This window comes from Drosophila novamexicana, unplaced genomic scaffold (assembly GCF_003285875.2).
Source record: "Drosophila novamexicana strain 15010-1031.04,08,12 unplaced genomic scaffold, DnovRS2.1 tig00000564-arrow-pilon, whole genome shotgun sequence".
In the NCBI taxonomy this organism is placed as follows: Eukaryota; Metazoa; Arthropoda; class Insecta; order Diptera; family Drosophilidae; genus Drosophila; species Drosophila novamexicana.
The window spans coordinates 4,173,682-4,191,900 of NW_020824810.1; the positions used below are offsets into that span (position 1 = coordinate 4,173,682).

Consider the following 18,219-nt stretch of genomic DNA (forward strand, 5'->3'; position numbering starts at 1 on the left):
GCGTCGAGCGATTAACCGTTACTTTTCGGGCAAACATTAATAAGTGGAATTTTGTGCAAATATAAATATATCAAAATGTGAATGTAATATGTAATGCTGCAAGTCTCGCAAAACGCACAAAACCACGAGGCAGCAAACGTTTCCTTTGCGAATTACAATACGTTCAACCATTGGCCGTCGCAACTTGACCTGTCGCGCCACCTCCATCGCTTGCTGCCACAAAAACAAATCTAAGGTATGTTAATTTTATACATTTAATTGCATGGGCAGATTGTCCGTCAAATTCAACAAATTGTTTATGTTGAACCCTGTCACCTAGGATTAAAAACAAGATTTTTTTTCAATATGTATTTGTGAAGTGTCTCTGCAAACGATACGTAAGCAATTAGAAAATCGCTTACGCGCTTCAATAAGTTTAACAAGCGCAAGCAGACGCTTGAATTTAAATCAAATACTTGATAAATATGTACAGTAAATCTTTGATTAAGAGGTTAGTTATTCAGATAGTTCCCCATGTAGGCAAGTTCTTCATCTTGGCCGCTGTCGCTCTGACGCACAGCCATAGCAGTTTCCACAAGATAATAAAGACATTTATATTTATCGCGTTCCTCACGACTTAAAGCTGGAAGTAATATAATGTTATATGCAACGCATCTATCTAATCTAATTCAATATTACTGCACCTTGACGTGGAGGTGTTTGCGCTTCAATTTGTGTATTAACATTATCTGTTATGGTAGCATTTTCTTCCTGCTCTGGAGCACATGCAACGCCATCATCTGCATTCGAACTCGTCACAATAGTTGCCTCGGCGCCTAACATATGATCCAGTAGTTGCTGAGTGCCTATAATTTTAGAAGCGGCGTGAAATCTATAAATTTTGATATATTGATAGACATTTACTTACTCTCACTCTTAATCTGCGTGGAGACTGGATCACAATTGGAAGCACTAGCATTATTTTTGGTGGTGGTCACTTCCTCGGTGCTGAAAACGGTCCTGCATATCATTAAGAAAGTGCATAGGTAGAGAGCACACAGTGTTGTTTTGTTGGTACGCATAGAAGTTTTTAGTAACATTTATAACAGGGATCACGGTTGTACGTCTCCACTCATTACATCTAGCGTCATGACGTGTTGCACTTAATTGAGAAATACTTACTTGATGACACTCTGCCAGTCATCAGAGGTCTCAAAGCGCACTTCTTCCTCGCTGACCTGCTCGCAGGACTCGTAGTCATGGCCGCTTTCCTCACCCTCAGATCTATGAATGAAAACGTGGCCATTAATTGCAACAGTTGGCGGCAAGCTCCTATCAAACTTATAAACTAAAACTAAAGCATGAAGCTACCTAAGCGCAGCCACAAAACCATTGCAATCATCCTGTTTAGAAAATACTTCTGCTTTAGACAGATACAGTTTCTGTTGCTCCCCTTGGGCACGCTCCTGCTTAATTATTTTATTTGCCACAGTCTCGTTCTTGTTCAGCTCGGTCTGACGTTTGCGTCCGCGCTTCCTTGGCTTGTCCTCATCGAACTCGGGTGGCAGTTGGCCATAAGGGCTATATGATAACATGGAATTGCTGGCGCTATAGCTGCTGCTGCTGCTACTGCTGGTACTACCATCGCTCATGGCCGCCTTGCGCAACTGATAGCTTTGTATCTTATCGATTATGGTAGCTTGCAACGATGTGTGCAGCCTCTGAAAGCCCATCGGATTGTTTGCTATTGCTTGTTGCCAACTTGGGGGAAGGGTTTTTTGGCTACAGGCTAATTACTTAAGCAACCTGAGCATTACCTGTAAATAACACTCTCATCGAACTCTGGCTCCATTTTGACCATTTGGCCATTGGGTGCACGCACATATTCATCGAAATTGGTTAGTACATTGGCTATTCCCTCATGCATTTCAGCGGCACTGTGCACCTCCTCTGTAGCGCCAACAACCTTTGGAAGAAATATTTTAAGATATATGAATTGATCAATCGTGATTACATATAAATCTCACCACTTCCGAGGCAGGGCTGCCTGTAATGGGATTTGGGGCGCAGTTAATATTTAAACCCATGGAACCCGAAGAGTTTGGGCTTATTTTTTTACCACGGCGCGAGATAGTAAAATGCAAAGGATCATTACCCTCGCGGCGTATCATCTCTGGCAGAATGCGCCGACGAGCATTTATGAACCAGTTGCATACTTGAAGCACGGTTAGATTCGCCTCCTGGGAGAGGGCAAACTTCTCTGCATCACTGGGATACGCATTGTAGCGATGCTCGTAAAGCCAGCGTTTCAATATCTTCACAGAGTGCTTTGGCAAATTGCCGCGACGTTTTCTAAGCGAACCATTGACATCAATGTGCGTTTCTACCAGCATATCATGAAAGTTCTGTATTTCCTGAACAGCTTGCTCAGAGTCTTGGTCCTCTTCGACAATCTCATCTGCAGATAGGGTGCCCAGCACCGCCATTGTGTCCTGCTGTAAATGATCCTGGTCGATACTAGATTCCGAGTTGTAGCGCTCACGTGCCGAAACGCCTAAATCGAACAGTCAATAGGTGACATATGGATTTGATGCCGGTACTAACCTTCGCTTTCTAACATATTCGCTTGTACATCAGCCTCGTGCATCATGTCCTGAATATTCCGGCGCACTTGGCGATCCAACACCAAATCAACTTCATGCTGTTCCGGCGAGATCATGATTACACACAGCAGACACCAACAAAAAAAGGAGTACAAGCACGGAATGACTTGCAGCTCCTCAAAAACTTTTTTCACAAAAAAAAATAGTAAATAAATATCTTCTATATTATTTCTAATTTTCGTATTTTTGTGTTCACAGCACCGGCTTTGAAATTAGACTAACTTTGACTAGACGACATTTTCAAGCTGCCACAAATTTATCATGGCCTCCTACTGCATATTTATTTATTTTGAAATTTCTCGCCTGAAAATTTGTTTGTTATCGAAACCTACTGTGATATCGTCTATCGACAGCTCCTAGTATAAGACTTTACCTAAGACGTGACAGTATAACATGTCAAATTGACATTGCCAAGCAGAATTTTTGACAAATCGCTTAATACGCGCGCTTAATTCACACAAGGTAAACACTACAGTTGTTCAGTGATTCAATATTTTACGTTGAAGTTTAAATGGTTTATAGAGCTGTCTTCTAACCTCCCTGTGGGAGCTGCGCTTGGGTTGCTTTCTGCGAAGTATTTTATGTATTTGAGAGTGTTGTTGTTGTTTATCTAAAATGGTGTACACGTGCCGCCAGTGGATATATCGTTTCATCTAATTTATATATACACGTACACCGCAGATTTAGTTTAGCGAACAATTAGAATAGCAATGTTTTGTTTTGCTGCCGTTTTAATTATGTTTTTTTTTGATGTGATAAGTACACACTTACGCGAGCATCAATTCGTGCACGCAGCCAACTTCACGTAAGAGTAAAATGTGCGCACAGCTAACTTCACGGCATACAAAAAACATAAACAACGAATGGTACACAATGGATGACAGCGACGAAATGGCTTGCGTCTTAGACGAGCAGCTATTGTTAAACACAAAAAGCAGTGGCAATAAGCGCAATAATGTCCAGCGAATGGATGAGGAGAATTTAGAAATGGATCTTAAGACTCCAGTCGAAGGGCACGCAGATCCGCTGCAGGAAACATCTTCGATGTCATCTAACTTTTCGTGGCTTTTTAATGATGAAGACATTTTGCTGGATGCACAGCTCTCTGAGGAGGTACTGATACCTGGCAAAGGTCGTGGTAAACGTGGGCGGCCTTCAAACAGCGGCGTCAGTTTCTATTCTTGCAGTGGTCATATCTGGAACGTGGATCGTGATGTGACTCCTGTACAGGAGGAACTAATGGTTCCTAGGCAGCAAGCTTGCGGTAAAGGGCCGGCAAGATCTGTTTCCAATGCTGTGGAGTCTTGGATGCTATTATTTGATGATGAAATGTTGCGCATGCTGCTACGCCTGGTTAACGAGCGGATACGTAAGCGACGAACCAGTAATGCTGCAGAGCGGTCCGTAGATCTCACAGAGCTGCGCTCTTGGCTGGGCTTAAGTTATTTGTGTGGCGTGTTTCGCAATGCGCAGTACAATGGACCGCTGGGTAGTTAAACAGCTATCACGTATAATTTATCCGTTCTCTCACCCTTTTGCTTTTAACAGAGGAGCTCTGGACGCTAGAGCTAGGAAATGCCATCTTTCGTGCTGCAATGTCGCTCACACGCTTCGAGTTTATTGCAAATTGCCTTAGCTATCAGGGTGATAGCAGCTGGAACGATGCACAGCGCCTGTGGCAAAAACTACTTATAAACTGTCGCTCTTATTATGGACCCAGTGGTTGGCTTTGTGTGGATGAGCAGCAGTCTCTTGATAATGTGCTCTTGACACTCTGCTGTGATGCCAAGACTCTCTATATGACCAATGCGTTACTTACAAAGCCAGAGATGAAGCCCAATAAGGAACTGATGCAGCTCATTTGCGATTACAAAACCACAGGTCGTAATGTAACGCTATGCTCGGATTTTGTCAGCGTGAACCATTGCGAACAACTGCTTCAATGCAATTTAAGTAGTATTTGCACATTGCCCTCCACTTCGTTGGACTATCCTAAAGCTTGGTCGGGTGGAACCCTTAAAAACGGCTCTAAGAAACTATCCCAGCAATCTGGCGTCGCATTGCTCAGCTGTGGCTTGAACAGTCAGTTAAATGCCTTGCAAACGCAACTGCACACTTTCCAAACCTGCAACCAATTTTTAGAATTGTCCAACAGATATAGTACAGCTCTGTCTCTGCCTGCAAGTCTGGCGGGAGCTAAGCCCGGCTTATTCCTGCAATTGCTGCATTTGATGCTCAATGTGGCAGCTGTTAACGCTTGGATATTACTCCGACTATCGCCAACCGGCGATGCCAATATGGAGCAACGCGACTGCCAGCGCCAACTGGGACTCTTTTTAACTCAGCAACGCTTACAACGCCGCCTGCATCGTCGGTCTACGAGTACATCGCTGGTTATACGTTTGCAAATTTGTGAGATTTTGGGTCAGTCTAGCCAGCGGCTGTTAAGTGAAGCATCGAACGATGCAAAGCACTCGAATGGAATAGGCGTTATTAGTGTGGCTAATGCCATGCTACCCGAAGGTGTCACTTTGGTTAGTCGTTATGGAGATAGGCATCGTCGTTGCAAACCCTGCGCTCGCAACAAGCGTGAAATTAAAGCGCGTTCTCGTTGCCAACAGTGTCAGGTGCATCGATGTGGCAATCATCTAATCTCACGCTGTTATGAATGCATGGGACTTGCAACGTCGCAGTTACCTGATGGGAACATCAAGGACATTTAAAACTGTTGACATGAGATACCCTTTGAATAATAATAAAATAGTTAAGCAAAAATAGTCTAATAAAATTTCAAAGGATTTGGTTCAAATTTACTCAAAGACTTAATAGTACGTCTTGGGTTAACTAAATTTATAATTGGCAGCTTGTTAAAGTGATATTGAATTATTTTTTTAGCCAATGGTCCATTATATTCGTGAGCAAGACTAAAAGTGTTAAAGGTATATAACATTTATTAAAGGTTTAAAGGTATATGTGCATATTGCTGTAATGCAATAACGGGATGATTGCTGTTGCATCATTTTGTGCTCTACAATTATAATTACGGTTTCAGAGAAGTGCGAAACTTATTGCCTCTAAAATTTGTACTGGAACGATTTTGTTTTGTACTTGGCCGCACTACGATTGCCAGCTGCTGTCTCAAATGGATCGCTTTGATCAAGGAAAAGACTAAGGAACTGTTCATTTTGCAGCTCATTCAATGGCATTTCAAGTTCGCTACAGGATTTTACAATTTCAGCACAAGCACGCAGGTCCTTGCGCAAGTCTGTAAAATATAAAAATTAGTCATATATCAAGTATAATTAAATAAAGTTTGACCCATACATTGATAGTTGAAGAGCAAACTTAGGCAATTGCCGCATGCGGTTCGCTGATTGTGCTGCAAAAATACCTCTATTAGACGATGAACGGCATCAATGTTGTGGCGACTCAGGAACGAGGAGCAGAGTGGACTGGCTCTAAAAGAATTATTTTAAGAATTTCGAATATCAATAAAAATTGGATTAATCAAATTAGTACGCACCTGCGATCCACAAGTTGCTGCAGCTCCTTATAATGTTCGAATAGTTCGCTTGCAGATTTTTGATCACAAAACCAATCACTGGCAAAACACTGTTTCCACACGCACGCCACCACAAATATGTCCTTGTGCTCTTGGTATATGTCACGCGCGACTTCTATAAGGGATACAAGTACTGCTTCGCTTTTCTGGGCCAAAGTCTCCTCTACAATGGTACGAAAGGCAACGCGAATCATGCGTCTGCCCTCTTCTGTATTAAGGCTTCCGCCATAGCCGCGATGCAGCGTCATTAACGCGACATCTGATTTGCCATTGTGCCATAGGGCAATAGCCTTAAACGGAGCCAGATCCGAGTAAGTGCTTGCAAAAGGATGCTTCAACTGTCGGCATGTCTCTGCAAGCGATTCCAGCTGCTGCATACGGCCCAATGAGCTCAAATACTTTAAGCAGGAGACAAAAACTTCGTTGCAGGGCAACTGCTGCCAGCGTACGCATTGGCGTATTAAATAGAGAAAGTCAACCTTATTCTTGATCTCCAGCGTTGCTAGGAGCAAATTGTCCAGCTGCGGTTGCGACAGAGATCGTATGTCTAGGCCCAGTTGCGGTGAGCGTAGCGTTTTCAAGTCGCTCATCATACCTTTAGACATCAGACCGACATTCTGTCCAAAGTTCCCTCCGTAACTAGAATCCTCGACAACGGGTTTCATCAGATTTTCTCGCAGCTCCTCCCATTTTTGTGTCTTACGGTTGACCAACTCGTTGGTAAAGCAATCAATGGCATCTAACTGCGTAGAGGACTTGCGCTGCTGTCGCTGCGATGCACTCGGCCAAAGGAATGCGGTGAGGTAGTTTTGAAAACGTTGCAAGCCCTTTGGCGAGCCGGGTGCTACAGTTGTTGTACCGCTGCTGGTCAGGCGCGTTAGCATGGCCATCTCAGAATGGACGCCACTAGCTGTTTAGCAGACCAGGCACAGACAACACACCTCAGATTGTATAATTGTATTTTCTGTATTTTTTTTTCTTTTCGCACAGTGTTATACCTTTACACTTATCGACAGAATATGAGACTATCGATACATCAATTTTTTGTTTTATATTGCGAAAATGCTAAGTGTATGGAAAGTCTTAATAACTTCTGCAATTAGAAAACGTAACTCATATTTACTGATATAATGATTAATTACGGTTTATTTTAAAATTATATGTAATTATTTATTCATTTAAACTGAATGCAAGCTTAAAAGAAAATATATATTTTTATTGCGCTTGTTTGATTTTACAAGAGCTGTCAGCCGGTCTGCAAGTCGCTCAGCAAACCAATCGATATGATATATATCTACCCGCTGTTTCAGAGGAACGTATAATTTTCACTACTTGGCCACGTTTCAGGCCAAAGTAGCGCGCGACAGGATCTCCCGCTTGGATCCGCATCAACATGTTCTCCTTTAGCTTGTATCTACTTAGTAGCTCTTGTTTATCCTCCGCTGTCATTACCACATGCTCCGGCACCAACTCGTGCTCTGTAATGTTGATAAGCAGCTCAGACTCCAGAAACTGTTCGAGTATATACTTGGGTGCCATGTCGACCAACGATTGCTTGGCCGAGGGAGTCATGCCTCCTTGCACCACGACGATGGCTCTATGTATGTTTTCCTCCTGCATGCGGGTACAGTACGTCTTTATGGTTTTGATACCAATCTTCGGTTCCTCGGGAAAGAAGACAAACATCTGGTCAGTAGGATCGTCGTTGTGGGCCACCAATACGATCAAATCTGAGCGCGACGGGCGCTTGTCACTGGGTTTGTCACCAAACATTTCCTTAAACTGCTCTAGAGTCTGGTCCAATTCATCCTGGGTCACAAGGTACCCACGATCGTGGCTTAGTTGCATGATAGTCTTGCGTATTCGCCAAAGTTTATAAGTTTCCGCCTCATCATCCATTGTTATTGAAGTTTTTTATTAAATGTCAGTAAATCTGAGGACCACGCCGCACCAGCGTGGAGGTTGGTCGACTTAATAGTGACGAGATACAATATATCGCGCTATATGGGAGTGTTGCGCAACGCTTAATATTTTTAACTTTGAGCGCGCTCCTATCGAATTTCAAATGTGGTGGAATATTGTCTTATGTTGTCAGTTAGTTACCATGTCGCAAATAGTCATTGCTGACTGTCAATTTTGTATAATGTCACGTATTGTATTAAATTCATAATGCACACTAGGTGTTTTTCTTGATATTTTACGTGTAAAATTCAGTTACCTCCAGACTAAAACACGTGCAAAATTTTTAGTATTTCAATACCTGTGAATGTGCTGTCCTATTACCTGCGTACATGAGGAGACTGATTTTTAGCTAATAACTAGATTTGTCATTAATATTTTTTATTATATTATTTACTTGCTTTCTACCTTCTTATTCAATCATCCCTGCTTTTAATGAAATCCTATAGACAATTACGACTGAAATATATTTTGAGTAATATACAGGGTATATTGGTGGTGACAATCTCACAATGTTCACGAGGGGTTCACAATAATTTAAAATATCATAGTATGACTTTCGTATTGGGGCTCCTGGGCACACGTTCACGTTAGCCCTGTCGCCAATGTCACCGCAAATGACTGACAGTTTATCTAATAGAAAATTTTCTGCACGTTGTGTTTCCAAGACACATAGTTTCCCCTTTCAACAAATTGTGTGGAAAATATTAATATAAATGTGCACCAATTTTTTATTAATAGGATGCTTATAATATATGCACATACATAAAAATATCTCTATAAATAAAACTGTTTGTCCGGGCTGACTGACTGATTGGCGATCATCGCATAGCCCAAACCTTAAGAGCTGGGAAGCTGAAATGTTCACTGTAGTTACCCTTTTATGGGGTGTCGGGAAATTCCACTCCATGTGTGGAAAATCACGAAAAACGTTTGTATGAAACTTCTTTATTTGCTATTTATTTTGACGAATAGGTTTGGTCTTCGTTGGGTATTAGAAAATAAACATAAATGCATACATCTATACATAAATGCATATATACAAATACACTAGGACACACACGCACACAAACACACACATACATATATGATAATTATATGCCTTCGTATTAAATACTTTATTATTATACTATCTGGTATACATAAATGGTATAACATAAATTCTCTAAAAGATCTTTGAAATAAGTATGAAACCGGTCTGACGATAAGCCAATTTACCTTTTAGATGCTGATCCATCCAAACCTTATGAAAATCGGTTGAGTTTTGACCGAGTTATAGGGTATGAAATATTGACCTATGTCTATATAGGATATTTGAGGGTACAATTTTCACATGAATTTTGATTAAACATAAAGTTGACAGATTTAGATGCTGAATTGATAGAGGCCAAACCATGAACAAAACGCCAAACCATGTGAAAATCGGTTGAGTTTTGACCGAGTTATGAGGGTGGAAAATGTTCACCTTTGTCCATTTAGGATATTTGAGGGTACAATATTCACATGAATTTTGACTAAAAATAGTGTTGCCAGATTCAGATGCAGAATTGATCTAGAGGCCGAACCATGAACAAAAGCCAAACCTTAAGAAAATCGGTTGAGTTTTGACCGAGTTATGGGGTATGCAATGTTGACCTTTGTTTATATAGGATATTTGAGGGTACAATTTTCACATGCAGTTTGACTAAAAATTGTGTTGCCAGATTTGGATGCAGAATTAATCTAGAGGCCAAACTATCAACAAAGATCCAAACCTTATGAAAATCGGTTGAGTTTTGACCGAGTTATGAGGGTGGGAATTGTTGACCTTTATCTATATGGGATATTTGAGGGTACAATTTTCACATGCATTTTGACTAAAAATTGTGTGTTAGATTAAGATGCAGAATTGATCTAGAGGCCAAACCATGAACAAAACGATAAGCCTTGTGAAAATCGGTTGAGTTTTGACCAAGTTATGGGGTATGCAATGTTGACCTTTGTTTATTTGGATATTTGAGCGTAAAATTTTCACATGCATTTTGACTAAAAATTTTGTTGCCAGATTGATATGCAGAATTAATCAACAAAAAGCCAAACCTTATGAAAATCGGTTGAGATTTGACCGAGATATGAGGGTATGCAATGTTGACCTTTGTTTACATAGGATATTTGAGGGTACAATTTTCACATGCATTTTGACTAAAAATTGTGTTGCCAGATTAAGATGCAGAATTTATCTAGAGGCCAAACCATCAACAAAAAGCCAAACCTTATGAAAATCGGTTGAGTTTTGACCGAGTTATGAGGGTATGCAATGTTGACCTTTGTTTATATAGGATATTTGAGGGTACAATATTCACATGAATTTTGACTAAAAATTGTGTTGCCAGATTAAGATGCAGAATTTATCTAGAGGCCAAACCATCAACAAAAAGCCAAACCTTATGAAAATCGGTTGAGTTTTGACCGAGTTATGAGGGTGGAAAATGTTCACCTTTGTCTATATAGGATATTTGAGGGTACAATATTCACATGAATTTTGACTAAAAATTGTGTTGCCAGATTAAGATGCAGAATTGATCTAGAGGCCAAACCATCAACAAAAAGCCAAACCTTATGAAAATCGGTTGAGTTTTGACCGAGTTATGAGAGTGGAAAATGTTCACCTTTGTCTATATAGGATATTTGAGGGTACAATATTCACATGAATTTTGACTAAAAATTGTGTTGCCAGATTAAGATGCAGAATTGATCTAGAGGCCAAACCATCGACAAAAAGCCAAACCTTATGAAAATCGGTTGAGTTTTGACCGAGTTATGAGGGTATGCAATGTTGACCTTTGTTTATATAGGATATTTGAGGGTACAATTTTCACATGCATTTTGACTAAAAATTGTGTTGCCAGATTAAGATGCAGCATTTATTTAGAGGCCAAACCATTTACAAAAAGCCAAACCTTATTAAAATCGGTTGAGTTTTGACCGAGTTATGAGGGTGGAAAATGTTCACCTTTGTCTATATAGGATATTTGAGGGTACAATATTCACATGAATTTTGACTAAAAATTGTGTTGCCAGATTAAGATGCAGAATTGATCTAGAGGCCAAACCATCGACAAAAAGCCAAACCTTATGAAAATCGGTTGAGTTTTGACCGAGTTATGAGGGTATGCAATGTTGACCTTTGTTTATATAGGATATTTGAGGGTACAATTTTCACATGCATTTTGACTAAAAATTGTGTTGCCAGATTAAGATGCAGCATTTATTTAGAGCCCAAACCATTAACAAAAAGCCAAACCTTATTAAAATCGGTTGAGTTTTGACCGAGTTATGAGGGTGGAAAATGTTCACCTTTGTCTATATAGGATATTTGAGGGTACAATATTCACATGAATTTTGACTAAAAATTGTGTTGCCAGATTAAGATGCAGAATTGATCTAGAGGCCAAACCATCAACAAAAAGCCAAACTTTATGAAAATCGCTTGAGTTTGGACCGAGTTATGGGGTATGCAATGTTGACCCTTGTCTATATAGGATATTTGAGGGTACAATTTTCACATGCATTTTGACTAAAAATTGTGTTGCCAGATTAAGATGCAGCATTTATTTAGAGGCCAAACCATCAACAAAAAGCCAAACCTTATTAAAATCGGTTGAGTTTTGACCGAGTTATGAGGGTGGAAAATGTTCACCTTTGTCCATTTAGGATATTTGAGGGTACAATATTCACATGAATTTTGACTAAAAATAGTGTTGCCAGATTCAGATGCAGAATTGATCTAGAGGCCGAACCATGAACAAAAGCCAAACCTTAAGAAAATCGGTTGAGTTTTGACCGAGTTATGGGGTATGCAATGTTGACCTTTGTTTATATAGGATATTTGAGGGTACAATTTTCACATGCATTTTGACTAAAAATTGTGTTGCCAGATTAAGATGCAGCATTTATCTAGAGGCCAAACCATCAACAAAAAGCCAAACCTTATTAAAATCGGTTGAGTTTTGACCGAGTTATGAGGGTGGAAAATGTTCACCTTTGTCTATATAGGATATTTGAGGGTACAATATTCACATGAATTTTGACTAAAATGTTGTTGCCAGATTCAGATGCATAATTGATCTAAAGGCCAAACCATCAACAAAAAGCCAAACCATGTGAGAAACGCTTGAGTTTGGACCGAGTTATGGGGTATGCAATGTTGACCTTTGTTTATATAGGATATTTGAGGGTACAATTTTCACATGCATTTTGACTAAAAATTGTGTTGCCAGATTAAGATGCAGCATTTATCTAGAGGCCAAACCATCAACAAAAAGCCAAACCTTATTAAAATCGGTTGAGTTTTGACCGAGTTATGAGGGTGGAAAATGTTGACCTTTGTCTATATAGGATATTTGAGGGTACAATACTCACATGAATTTTGACTAAAAATTGTGTTGCCAGATTAAGATGCAGCATTTATCTAGAGGCCAAACCATCAACAAAAAGCCAAACCTTATTAAAATCGGTTGAGTTTTGACCGAGTTATGAGGGTGGAAAATGTTCACCTTTGTCTATATAGGATATTTGAGGGTACAATATTCACATGAATTTTGACTAAAAATTGTGTTGCCAGATTCAGATGCATAATTGATCTAAAGGCCAAACCATCAACAAAAAGCCAAACCATGTGAAATTCGCTTGAGTTTGGACCGAGTTATGGGGTATGCAATGTTGATCCTTGTCTATATAGGATAATTGAGGGCACAATATTCACATGAATTTTGACTAAAATATTGTTGCCAGATTCAGATGCATAATTGATCTAAAGGCCAAACCATCAACAAAAAGCCAAACCATGTGAAAAACGCTTGAGTTTGGACCGAGTTATGGGGTATGCAATGTTGACCCTTGTCTATATAGGATATTTGAGGGTACAATTTTCACATGCATTTTGACTAAAAATTGTGTTGCCAGATTAAGATGCAGAATTTATCTAGAGGCCAAACCATCAACAAAACGCCAAACCTTGTGAAAATCGGTTGAGTTTTGAACGAGAGTGGGAAATGTTGACCCTTGTCTATATAGGATATTTGAGGGTACAATTTTCACATGCATTTTGACTAAAAATTGTGTTGCCAGATTCAGATGCAGAATTGATCTAGAGGGCAAACCATGAACAAAACGATAAGCCTTGTGAAAATCGGTTGAGTTTTGACCAAGTTATGGGGTATGCAATGTTGACCTTTGTTTATTTGGATATTTGAGCGTAAAATTTTCACATGCATTTTGACTAAAAATTTTGTTGCCAGATTGATATGCAGAATTAATCTAAAGGCCAAACCATCAACAAAAAGCCAAACCTTATGAAAATCGGTTGAGTTTTGACCGAGTTATGAAGGTGGGAAATGTTGACCTTTGTCTATATAGGATATTTAAGGGTACAATATTCACATGAATTTTGACTAAAATGTTGTTGCCAGATTCAGATGCATAATTGATCTAAAGGCCAAACCATCAACAAAAAGCCAAACCATGTGAAAAACGCTTGAGTTTGGACCGAGTTATGGGGTATGCAATGTTGACCCTTGTCCATATAGGATATTTGAGGGTACAATTTTCACATGCATTTTGACTAAAAATTGTGTTGCCAGATTAAGATGCAGAATTTATCTAGAGGCCAAACCATCAACAAAACGCCAAACCTTGTGAAAATCGGTTGAGTTTTGAACGAGAGTGGGAAATGTTGACCTTTGTCTATATAGGATATTTGAGGGTACAATATTCACATGAATTTTGACTAAAAATTTTGTTGCCAGATTCAGGTGCAGAATTGATTTAGAGTCCAAACCTTGTGAAAATCGGTTGAGTTTTGACCGAGTTATGGGGTATGCAATGTTGACCTTTGTTTATATAGGATATTTGAGGGTACAATTTTCACATGACTTTTGACTAAAAATTGTGTTGCCAGATTAAGATGCAGAATTTATCTAGAGGCCAAACCATCAACAAAAAGCCAAACCATGTGAAAAACGCTTGAGTTTGGACCGAGTTATGGGGTATGCAATGTTGACCTTTGTTTATATAGGATATTTGAGGGTACAATTTTCTCATGCATTTTGACTAAAAATTGTGTTGCCAGATTCAGATGCAGAATTGATCTAGAGGGCAAACCATGAACAAAACGATAAGCCTTGTGAAAATCGGTTGAGTTTTGACCAAGTTATGGGGTATGCAATGTTGACCTTTGTTTATTTGGATATTTGAGCGTAAAATTTTCACATGCATTTTGACTAAAAATTTTGTTGCCAGATTGATATGCAGAATTAATCTAAAGACAAACCATCAACAAAAAGCCAAACCTTATGAAAATCGGTTGAGTTTTGACCGAGTTATGAATGTGGGAAATGTTGACCTTTGTCTATATAGGATATTTGAGGGTACAATACTCACATGAATTTTGACTAAAAATTGTGTTGCCAGATTAAGATGCAGCATTTATCTAGAGGCCAAACCATCAACAAAAAGCCAAACCTTATTAAAATCGGTTGAGTTTTGACCGAGTTATGAGGGTGGAAAATGTTCACCTTTGTCTATATAGGATATTTGAGGGTACATTATTCACATGAATTTTGACTACAAATTTTGTTGCCAGATTCAGATGCAGAATTGATCTAGAAGCCAACCCATGAACAAAAAGCCAAACCTTTTGAAAATCGGTTGAGTTTTGACCGAGTTATGGGGTATGCAATGTTGTCCTTTGTTTATATAGGATGTTGAGGGTACAATTTTCACATACATTTTGACTAAAAATTGTGTTGCCAGATTAAGATGCAGAATTTATCTAGAGGCTAAACCATCATCAAAAAGCCAAACCTTATTAAAATCGGTTGAGTTTTGACCGAGTTATGAGGGTGGGAAATGTTGACCTTTGTCTATATAGGATATTTGAGGGTACAATTTTCACATGCATTTTGACTAAAAATAGTGCTGCCAGATTCAGATGCAGAATTGATCTAGAGGCCAAACCATGAACAAAAGCCAAACCTTATGAAAATCGGTTGAGTTTTGACCGAGTTATGAGGGTGGAAAATGTTCACCTTTGTCTATAAAGGATATTTGTGGGTACAATATTCACATGAATTTTGACTAAAAATTTTGCTGCCAGATTCAGATGCATAATTGATCTAAAGGCCAAACCATCAACAAAAAGCCAAACCTTGTGAAAATCGGTTGAGTTTGAACCGAGTTATGAGGGTGGAAAATGTTCACCTTTGTCTATATAGGATATTTTATTGTACAATTTTCTCTTGCATTTTGACTAAAAATTGTGTTGCCAGATTCAGATGCAGAATTGATCTAGAGGCCAAACCATGAACAAAAGCCAAACCTTTTAAAAATCGGTTGAGTTTTGACCGAGTTATGAGGGTGGAAAATGTTCAGTTTTGTCTATGTAGGATATTTGAGGGTACAATATTCACATTAATTTTGACTAAAAATTTTGTTGCCAGATTCAGATGCAGAATTGATCTAGAGGCCAAACCATCAACAAAACGCCAAGCCTTGTGAAAATCGGTTGAGTTTTGACCTAGTTATGGGGTATGCAATGTTGACCTTTGTTTATGTAGGATATTTGAGGGTACAATTTTCACATGCATTTTGAATAAAAATTGTGTTGCCAGATTAAGATGCAGAATTTATCTATAGGCCAAACCATCAACAAAAAGCCAAACCTTGCCAAAATCGGTTGAGTTTGGACCGAGTTATGGGGTATGCAATGTTGACCTTTGTTTATATAGGATATTTGAGGGTACAATTTTCACATGCATTTTGACTAAAAATTGTGTTACCAGATGAAGATGCAGAATTGATCTAGAGGCAAAACCATTAAAAAAAACGCCAAACCTTATAAAAATCGGTTGAGTTTTGACCGAGTTATGAAGGTGGGAAATGTTGACCTTTGTCTATATAGGATATTTGAGGGTACAATTTTCACATGAATTTTGACTAAAAATTGTGTTGCCAGATTAAGATGCAGCATTTATCTAGATGCCAAACCATCAACAAAAAGCCAAACCTTAAGAAAATCGGTTGAGTTTTGACCGAGTTATGGGGTATGCAATGTTGACCTTTGTTTATATAGGATATTTGAGGGTACAATTTTCACATGCAGTTTGACTAAAAATTGTGTTGCCAGATTTGGATGCAGAATTTATCTAGAGGCCAAGCCATCAACAATGATCCAAACCTTATGAAAATCGGTTGAGTTTTGACCGAGTTATGAGGGTGGGAATTGTTGACCTTTATCTATATGGGATATTTGAGGGTACAATTTTCACATGCATTTTGACTAAAAATTGTGTTGCCAGATTAAGATGCAGAATTGATCTAGAGGCCAAACCATGAACAAAACGATAAGCCTTGTGAAAATCGGTTGAGTTTTGACCAAGTTATGGGGTATGCAATGTTGACCTTTGTTTATTTGGATATTTGAGCGTAAAATTTTCACATGCATTTTGACTAAAAATTTTGTTGCCAGATTGATATGCAGAATTAATCTAAAGGCCAAACCATCAACAAAAAGCCAAACCTTATGAAAATCGATTGGGTTTTGACCGAGTTATGGGGTATGCAATGTTGACCTTTTTTATATAGGATGTTTGAGGGTACAATTTTCACGTGCATTTTGACTAAAAATAGTGTTGCCAGATTAAGATGCAGAATTTATCTATAGGCCAAACCATCAACAAAAAGCCAAACCATGTGAAAATCGGTTGAGTTTTGACCGAGTTATGATGGTGGAAAATGTAGACAACTTTATAGAATATTTGAAGGTACAATTTTCACATGAATTTTGACTTAAAATTGTGTTGCCAGATTTGGATGCAGAATAAATCTAGAGGTCAACCCATGAATAAAAAGCCAAAGCTTATGAAAATCGGTTGAGTTTTGACCGAATTATGAGGGTGGGAAAAGTAGACAACTTTATAGAATATTTGAGGGTACAATTTTCACATGCATTTTGACTAAATATTGTGTTGCCAGATTAAGATGCAGAATTTATCTAGAGGCCAAACCATCATTAAAAAGCCAAACCTTATGAAAATCGATTGGGTTTTGACCGAGTTATGGGGTATGCAATGTTGACCTTTTTTATATAGGATGTTTGAGGGTACAATTTTCACGTGCATTTTGACTAAAAATAGTGTTGCCAGATTAAGATGCAGAATTGATCTAAAGGCCAACTCATGAACAAAAAGCCAAACCTTATGAAAATCGGTTGAGTTTTGACCGAGTTATGGGGTATGCAATGTTGACCTTTGTCTATATAGGATATTTGACGGTACAGTTTTTACATGCATTTTGACTAACAATTGTATTGCCAGATTGAGATGCAGAATTTATATAGAGGCCAAACCATCATTAAAAAGCCAAACCTTATGAAAATCGGTTGAGTTTTGACCGAGTTATGTGGGTGAGAAATGTAGACAACTTTATAGGATATTTGAAAGTACAATTTTCACATGAATTTTGACTTAAAATTGTGTTGCCAGATTTGGATGCAGAATAGATCTAGAGGTCAACCCATGAATAAAAAGCCAAAGCTTATGAAAATCGGTTGAGTTTTGACCGAGCTATGAGGGTGGGAAATGTAGACAACTATATAGAATATTTGAGGGTACAATACTCACATGAATTTTGACTAAAAATAGTGTTGCCAGATTTGGATGCAGAATTTATCTAAAGGCCAAACCATGAACAAAAAGCCAAACCTTATGAAAATCGGTTGAGTTTTGACCGAGTTATGAGGGTGGGAAATGTTGACCTTTGTCTATATAGGATATTTGAGGGTACAATTTTCACATGCACCAAAATGCACGAAAAATAGTGTTGACAAATTTGGATGCAGAATTGATCTAAAGGCCAAGCCATGAACAAAACGCCAAACCTTATGAAAATCGGTTGAGTTTTGACCGAGTTGTGGGGTATGCAATGTTGACCTTTGTCTATATAGGATATTTGAGGGTAAAATTTTCACATGCATTATGACTAAAAATTGTGTTGCCAGATTAAGATGCAGAATTTATC

General features: G+C 38.7%; 4 protein-coding genes across 6 annotated transcripts; 1 reads left to right on the plus strand and 3 right to left on the minus strand.

The window, feature by feature from the left end:
- Positions 1-340: 340 nt before the first annotated feature.
- LOC115762054 lies at positions 341-2,828 on the minus strand. 3 transcript variants are annotated; one of them, XM_030704135.1, is made up of 8 exons: positions 2,584-2,828; positions 2,007-2,533; positions 1,797-1,945; positions 1,351-1,740; positions 1,162-1,263; positions 908-987; positions 684-845; positions 341-622 (listed from the first exon to the last, which is right to left on the minus strand). In XM_030704135.1, the coding sequence occupies exons 1-8, from the start codon at positions 2,696-2,698 to the stop codon at positions 492-494; spliced, it is 1,656 nt and encodes a 551-aa protein (XP_030559995.1). In that variant the 5' UTR covers positions 2,699-2,828; the 3' UTR covers positions 341-491. The 3 variants fall into 3 exon arrangements, with proteins under 3 accessions (XP_030559995.1, XP_030559994.1, XP_030559996.1); XM_030704134.1 differs by having other exon boundaries at positions 342-622; positions 908-999; positions 2,584-2,825; XM_030704136.1 differs by lacking the exon at positions 1,351-1,740 and having other exon boundaries at positions 342-622; positions 908-999; positions 2,584-2,698.
- Positions 2,829-2,957: 129 nt separating this feature from the next.
- LOC115762053 lies at positions 2,958-5,491 on the plus strand. The gene is made up of 2 exons (XM_030704133.1): positions 2,958-4,131; positions 4,191-5,491. Exons 1-2 carry the CDS (start codon positions 3,459-3,461, stop codon positions 5,363-5,365), a joined length of 1,848 nt encoding a protein of 615 aa, XP_030559993.1. The 5' UTR covers positions 2,958-3,458; the 3' UTR covers positions 5,366-5,491.
- Positions 5,492-5,575: 84 nt separating this feature from the next.
- LOC115762055 lies at positions 5,576-7,197 on the minus strand. Its single transcript, XM_030704137.1, has 3 exons — positions 6,166-7,197; positions 5,967-6,100; positions 5,576-5,907 (listed from the first exon to the last, which is right to left on the minus strand). Exons 1-3 carry the CDS (start codon positions 7,092-7,094, stop codon positions 5,717-5,719), a joined length of 1,254 nt encoding a protein of 417 aa, XP_030559997.1. The 5' UTR covers positions 7,095-7,197; the 3' UTR covers positions 5,576-5,716.
- A 165-nt stretch (positions 7,198-7,362) lies between these two features.
- Positions 7,363-8,171, minus strand: LOC115762184 (DNA-directed RNA polymerases I, II, and III subunit RPABC1). The gene has a single exon (XM_030704304.1). It carries the CDS (start codon positions 8,101-8,103, stop codon positions 7,471-7,473), a length of 633 nt encoding a protein of 210 aa, XP_030560164.1. The 5' UTR covers positions 8,104-8,171; the 3' UTR covers positions 7,363-7,470.
- Between the last annotated feature and the right edge of the window lie 10,048 nt (positions 8,172-18,219).

Excerpts from the sequence above, each read along its gene's own strand:
- LOC115762054 (XM_030704134.1), bottom strand. The coding sequence starts at position 2,698 with ATGATCTCGCCGGAACAGCATGAAGTTGATTTGGTGTTGGATCGCCAA. Across the intron at positions 1,741-1,796 it reads GATGAGAGTGTTATTTACAG|TTGGCAACAAGCAATAGCAA; the intron begins GTAATGCTCAGG and ends CCTTCCCCCAAG. Across the intron at positions 1,264-1,350 it reads GGTTTTGTGGCTGCGCTTAG|ATCTGAGGGTGAGGAAAGCG; the intron begins GTAGCTTCATGC and ends TTTCATTCATAG.
- LOC115762053 (XM_030704133.1), top strand. The coding sequence starts at position 3,459 with ATGTGCGCACAGCTAACTTCACGGCATACAAAAAACATAAACAACGAA. Across the intron at positions 4,132-4,190 it reads GCAGTACAATGGACCGCTGG|AGGAGCTCTGGACGCTAGAG; the intron begins GTAGTTAAACAG and ends TGCTTTTAACAG.
- LOC115762055 (XM_030704137.1), bottom strand. The coding sequence starts at position 7,094 with ATGGCCATGCTAACGCGCCTGACCAGCAGCGGTACAACAACTGTAGCA. Across the intron at positions 6,101-6,165 it reads CAGCAACTTGTGGATCGCAG|AGCCAGTCCACTCTGCTCCT; the intron begins GTGCGTACTAAT and ends TAATTCTTTTAG. Across the intron at positions 5,908-5,966 it reads TTTGCTCTTCAACTATCAAT|ACTTGCGCAAGGACCTGCGT; the intron begins GTATGGGTCAAA and ends TATATTTTACAG.
- LOC115762184 (XM_030704304.1), bottom strand. The coding sequence starts at position 8,103 with ATGGATGATGAGGCGGAAACTTATAAACTTTGGCGAATACGCAAGACT.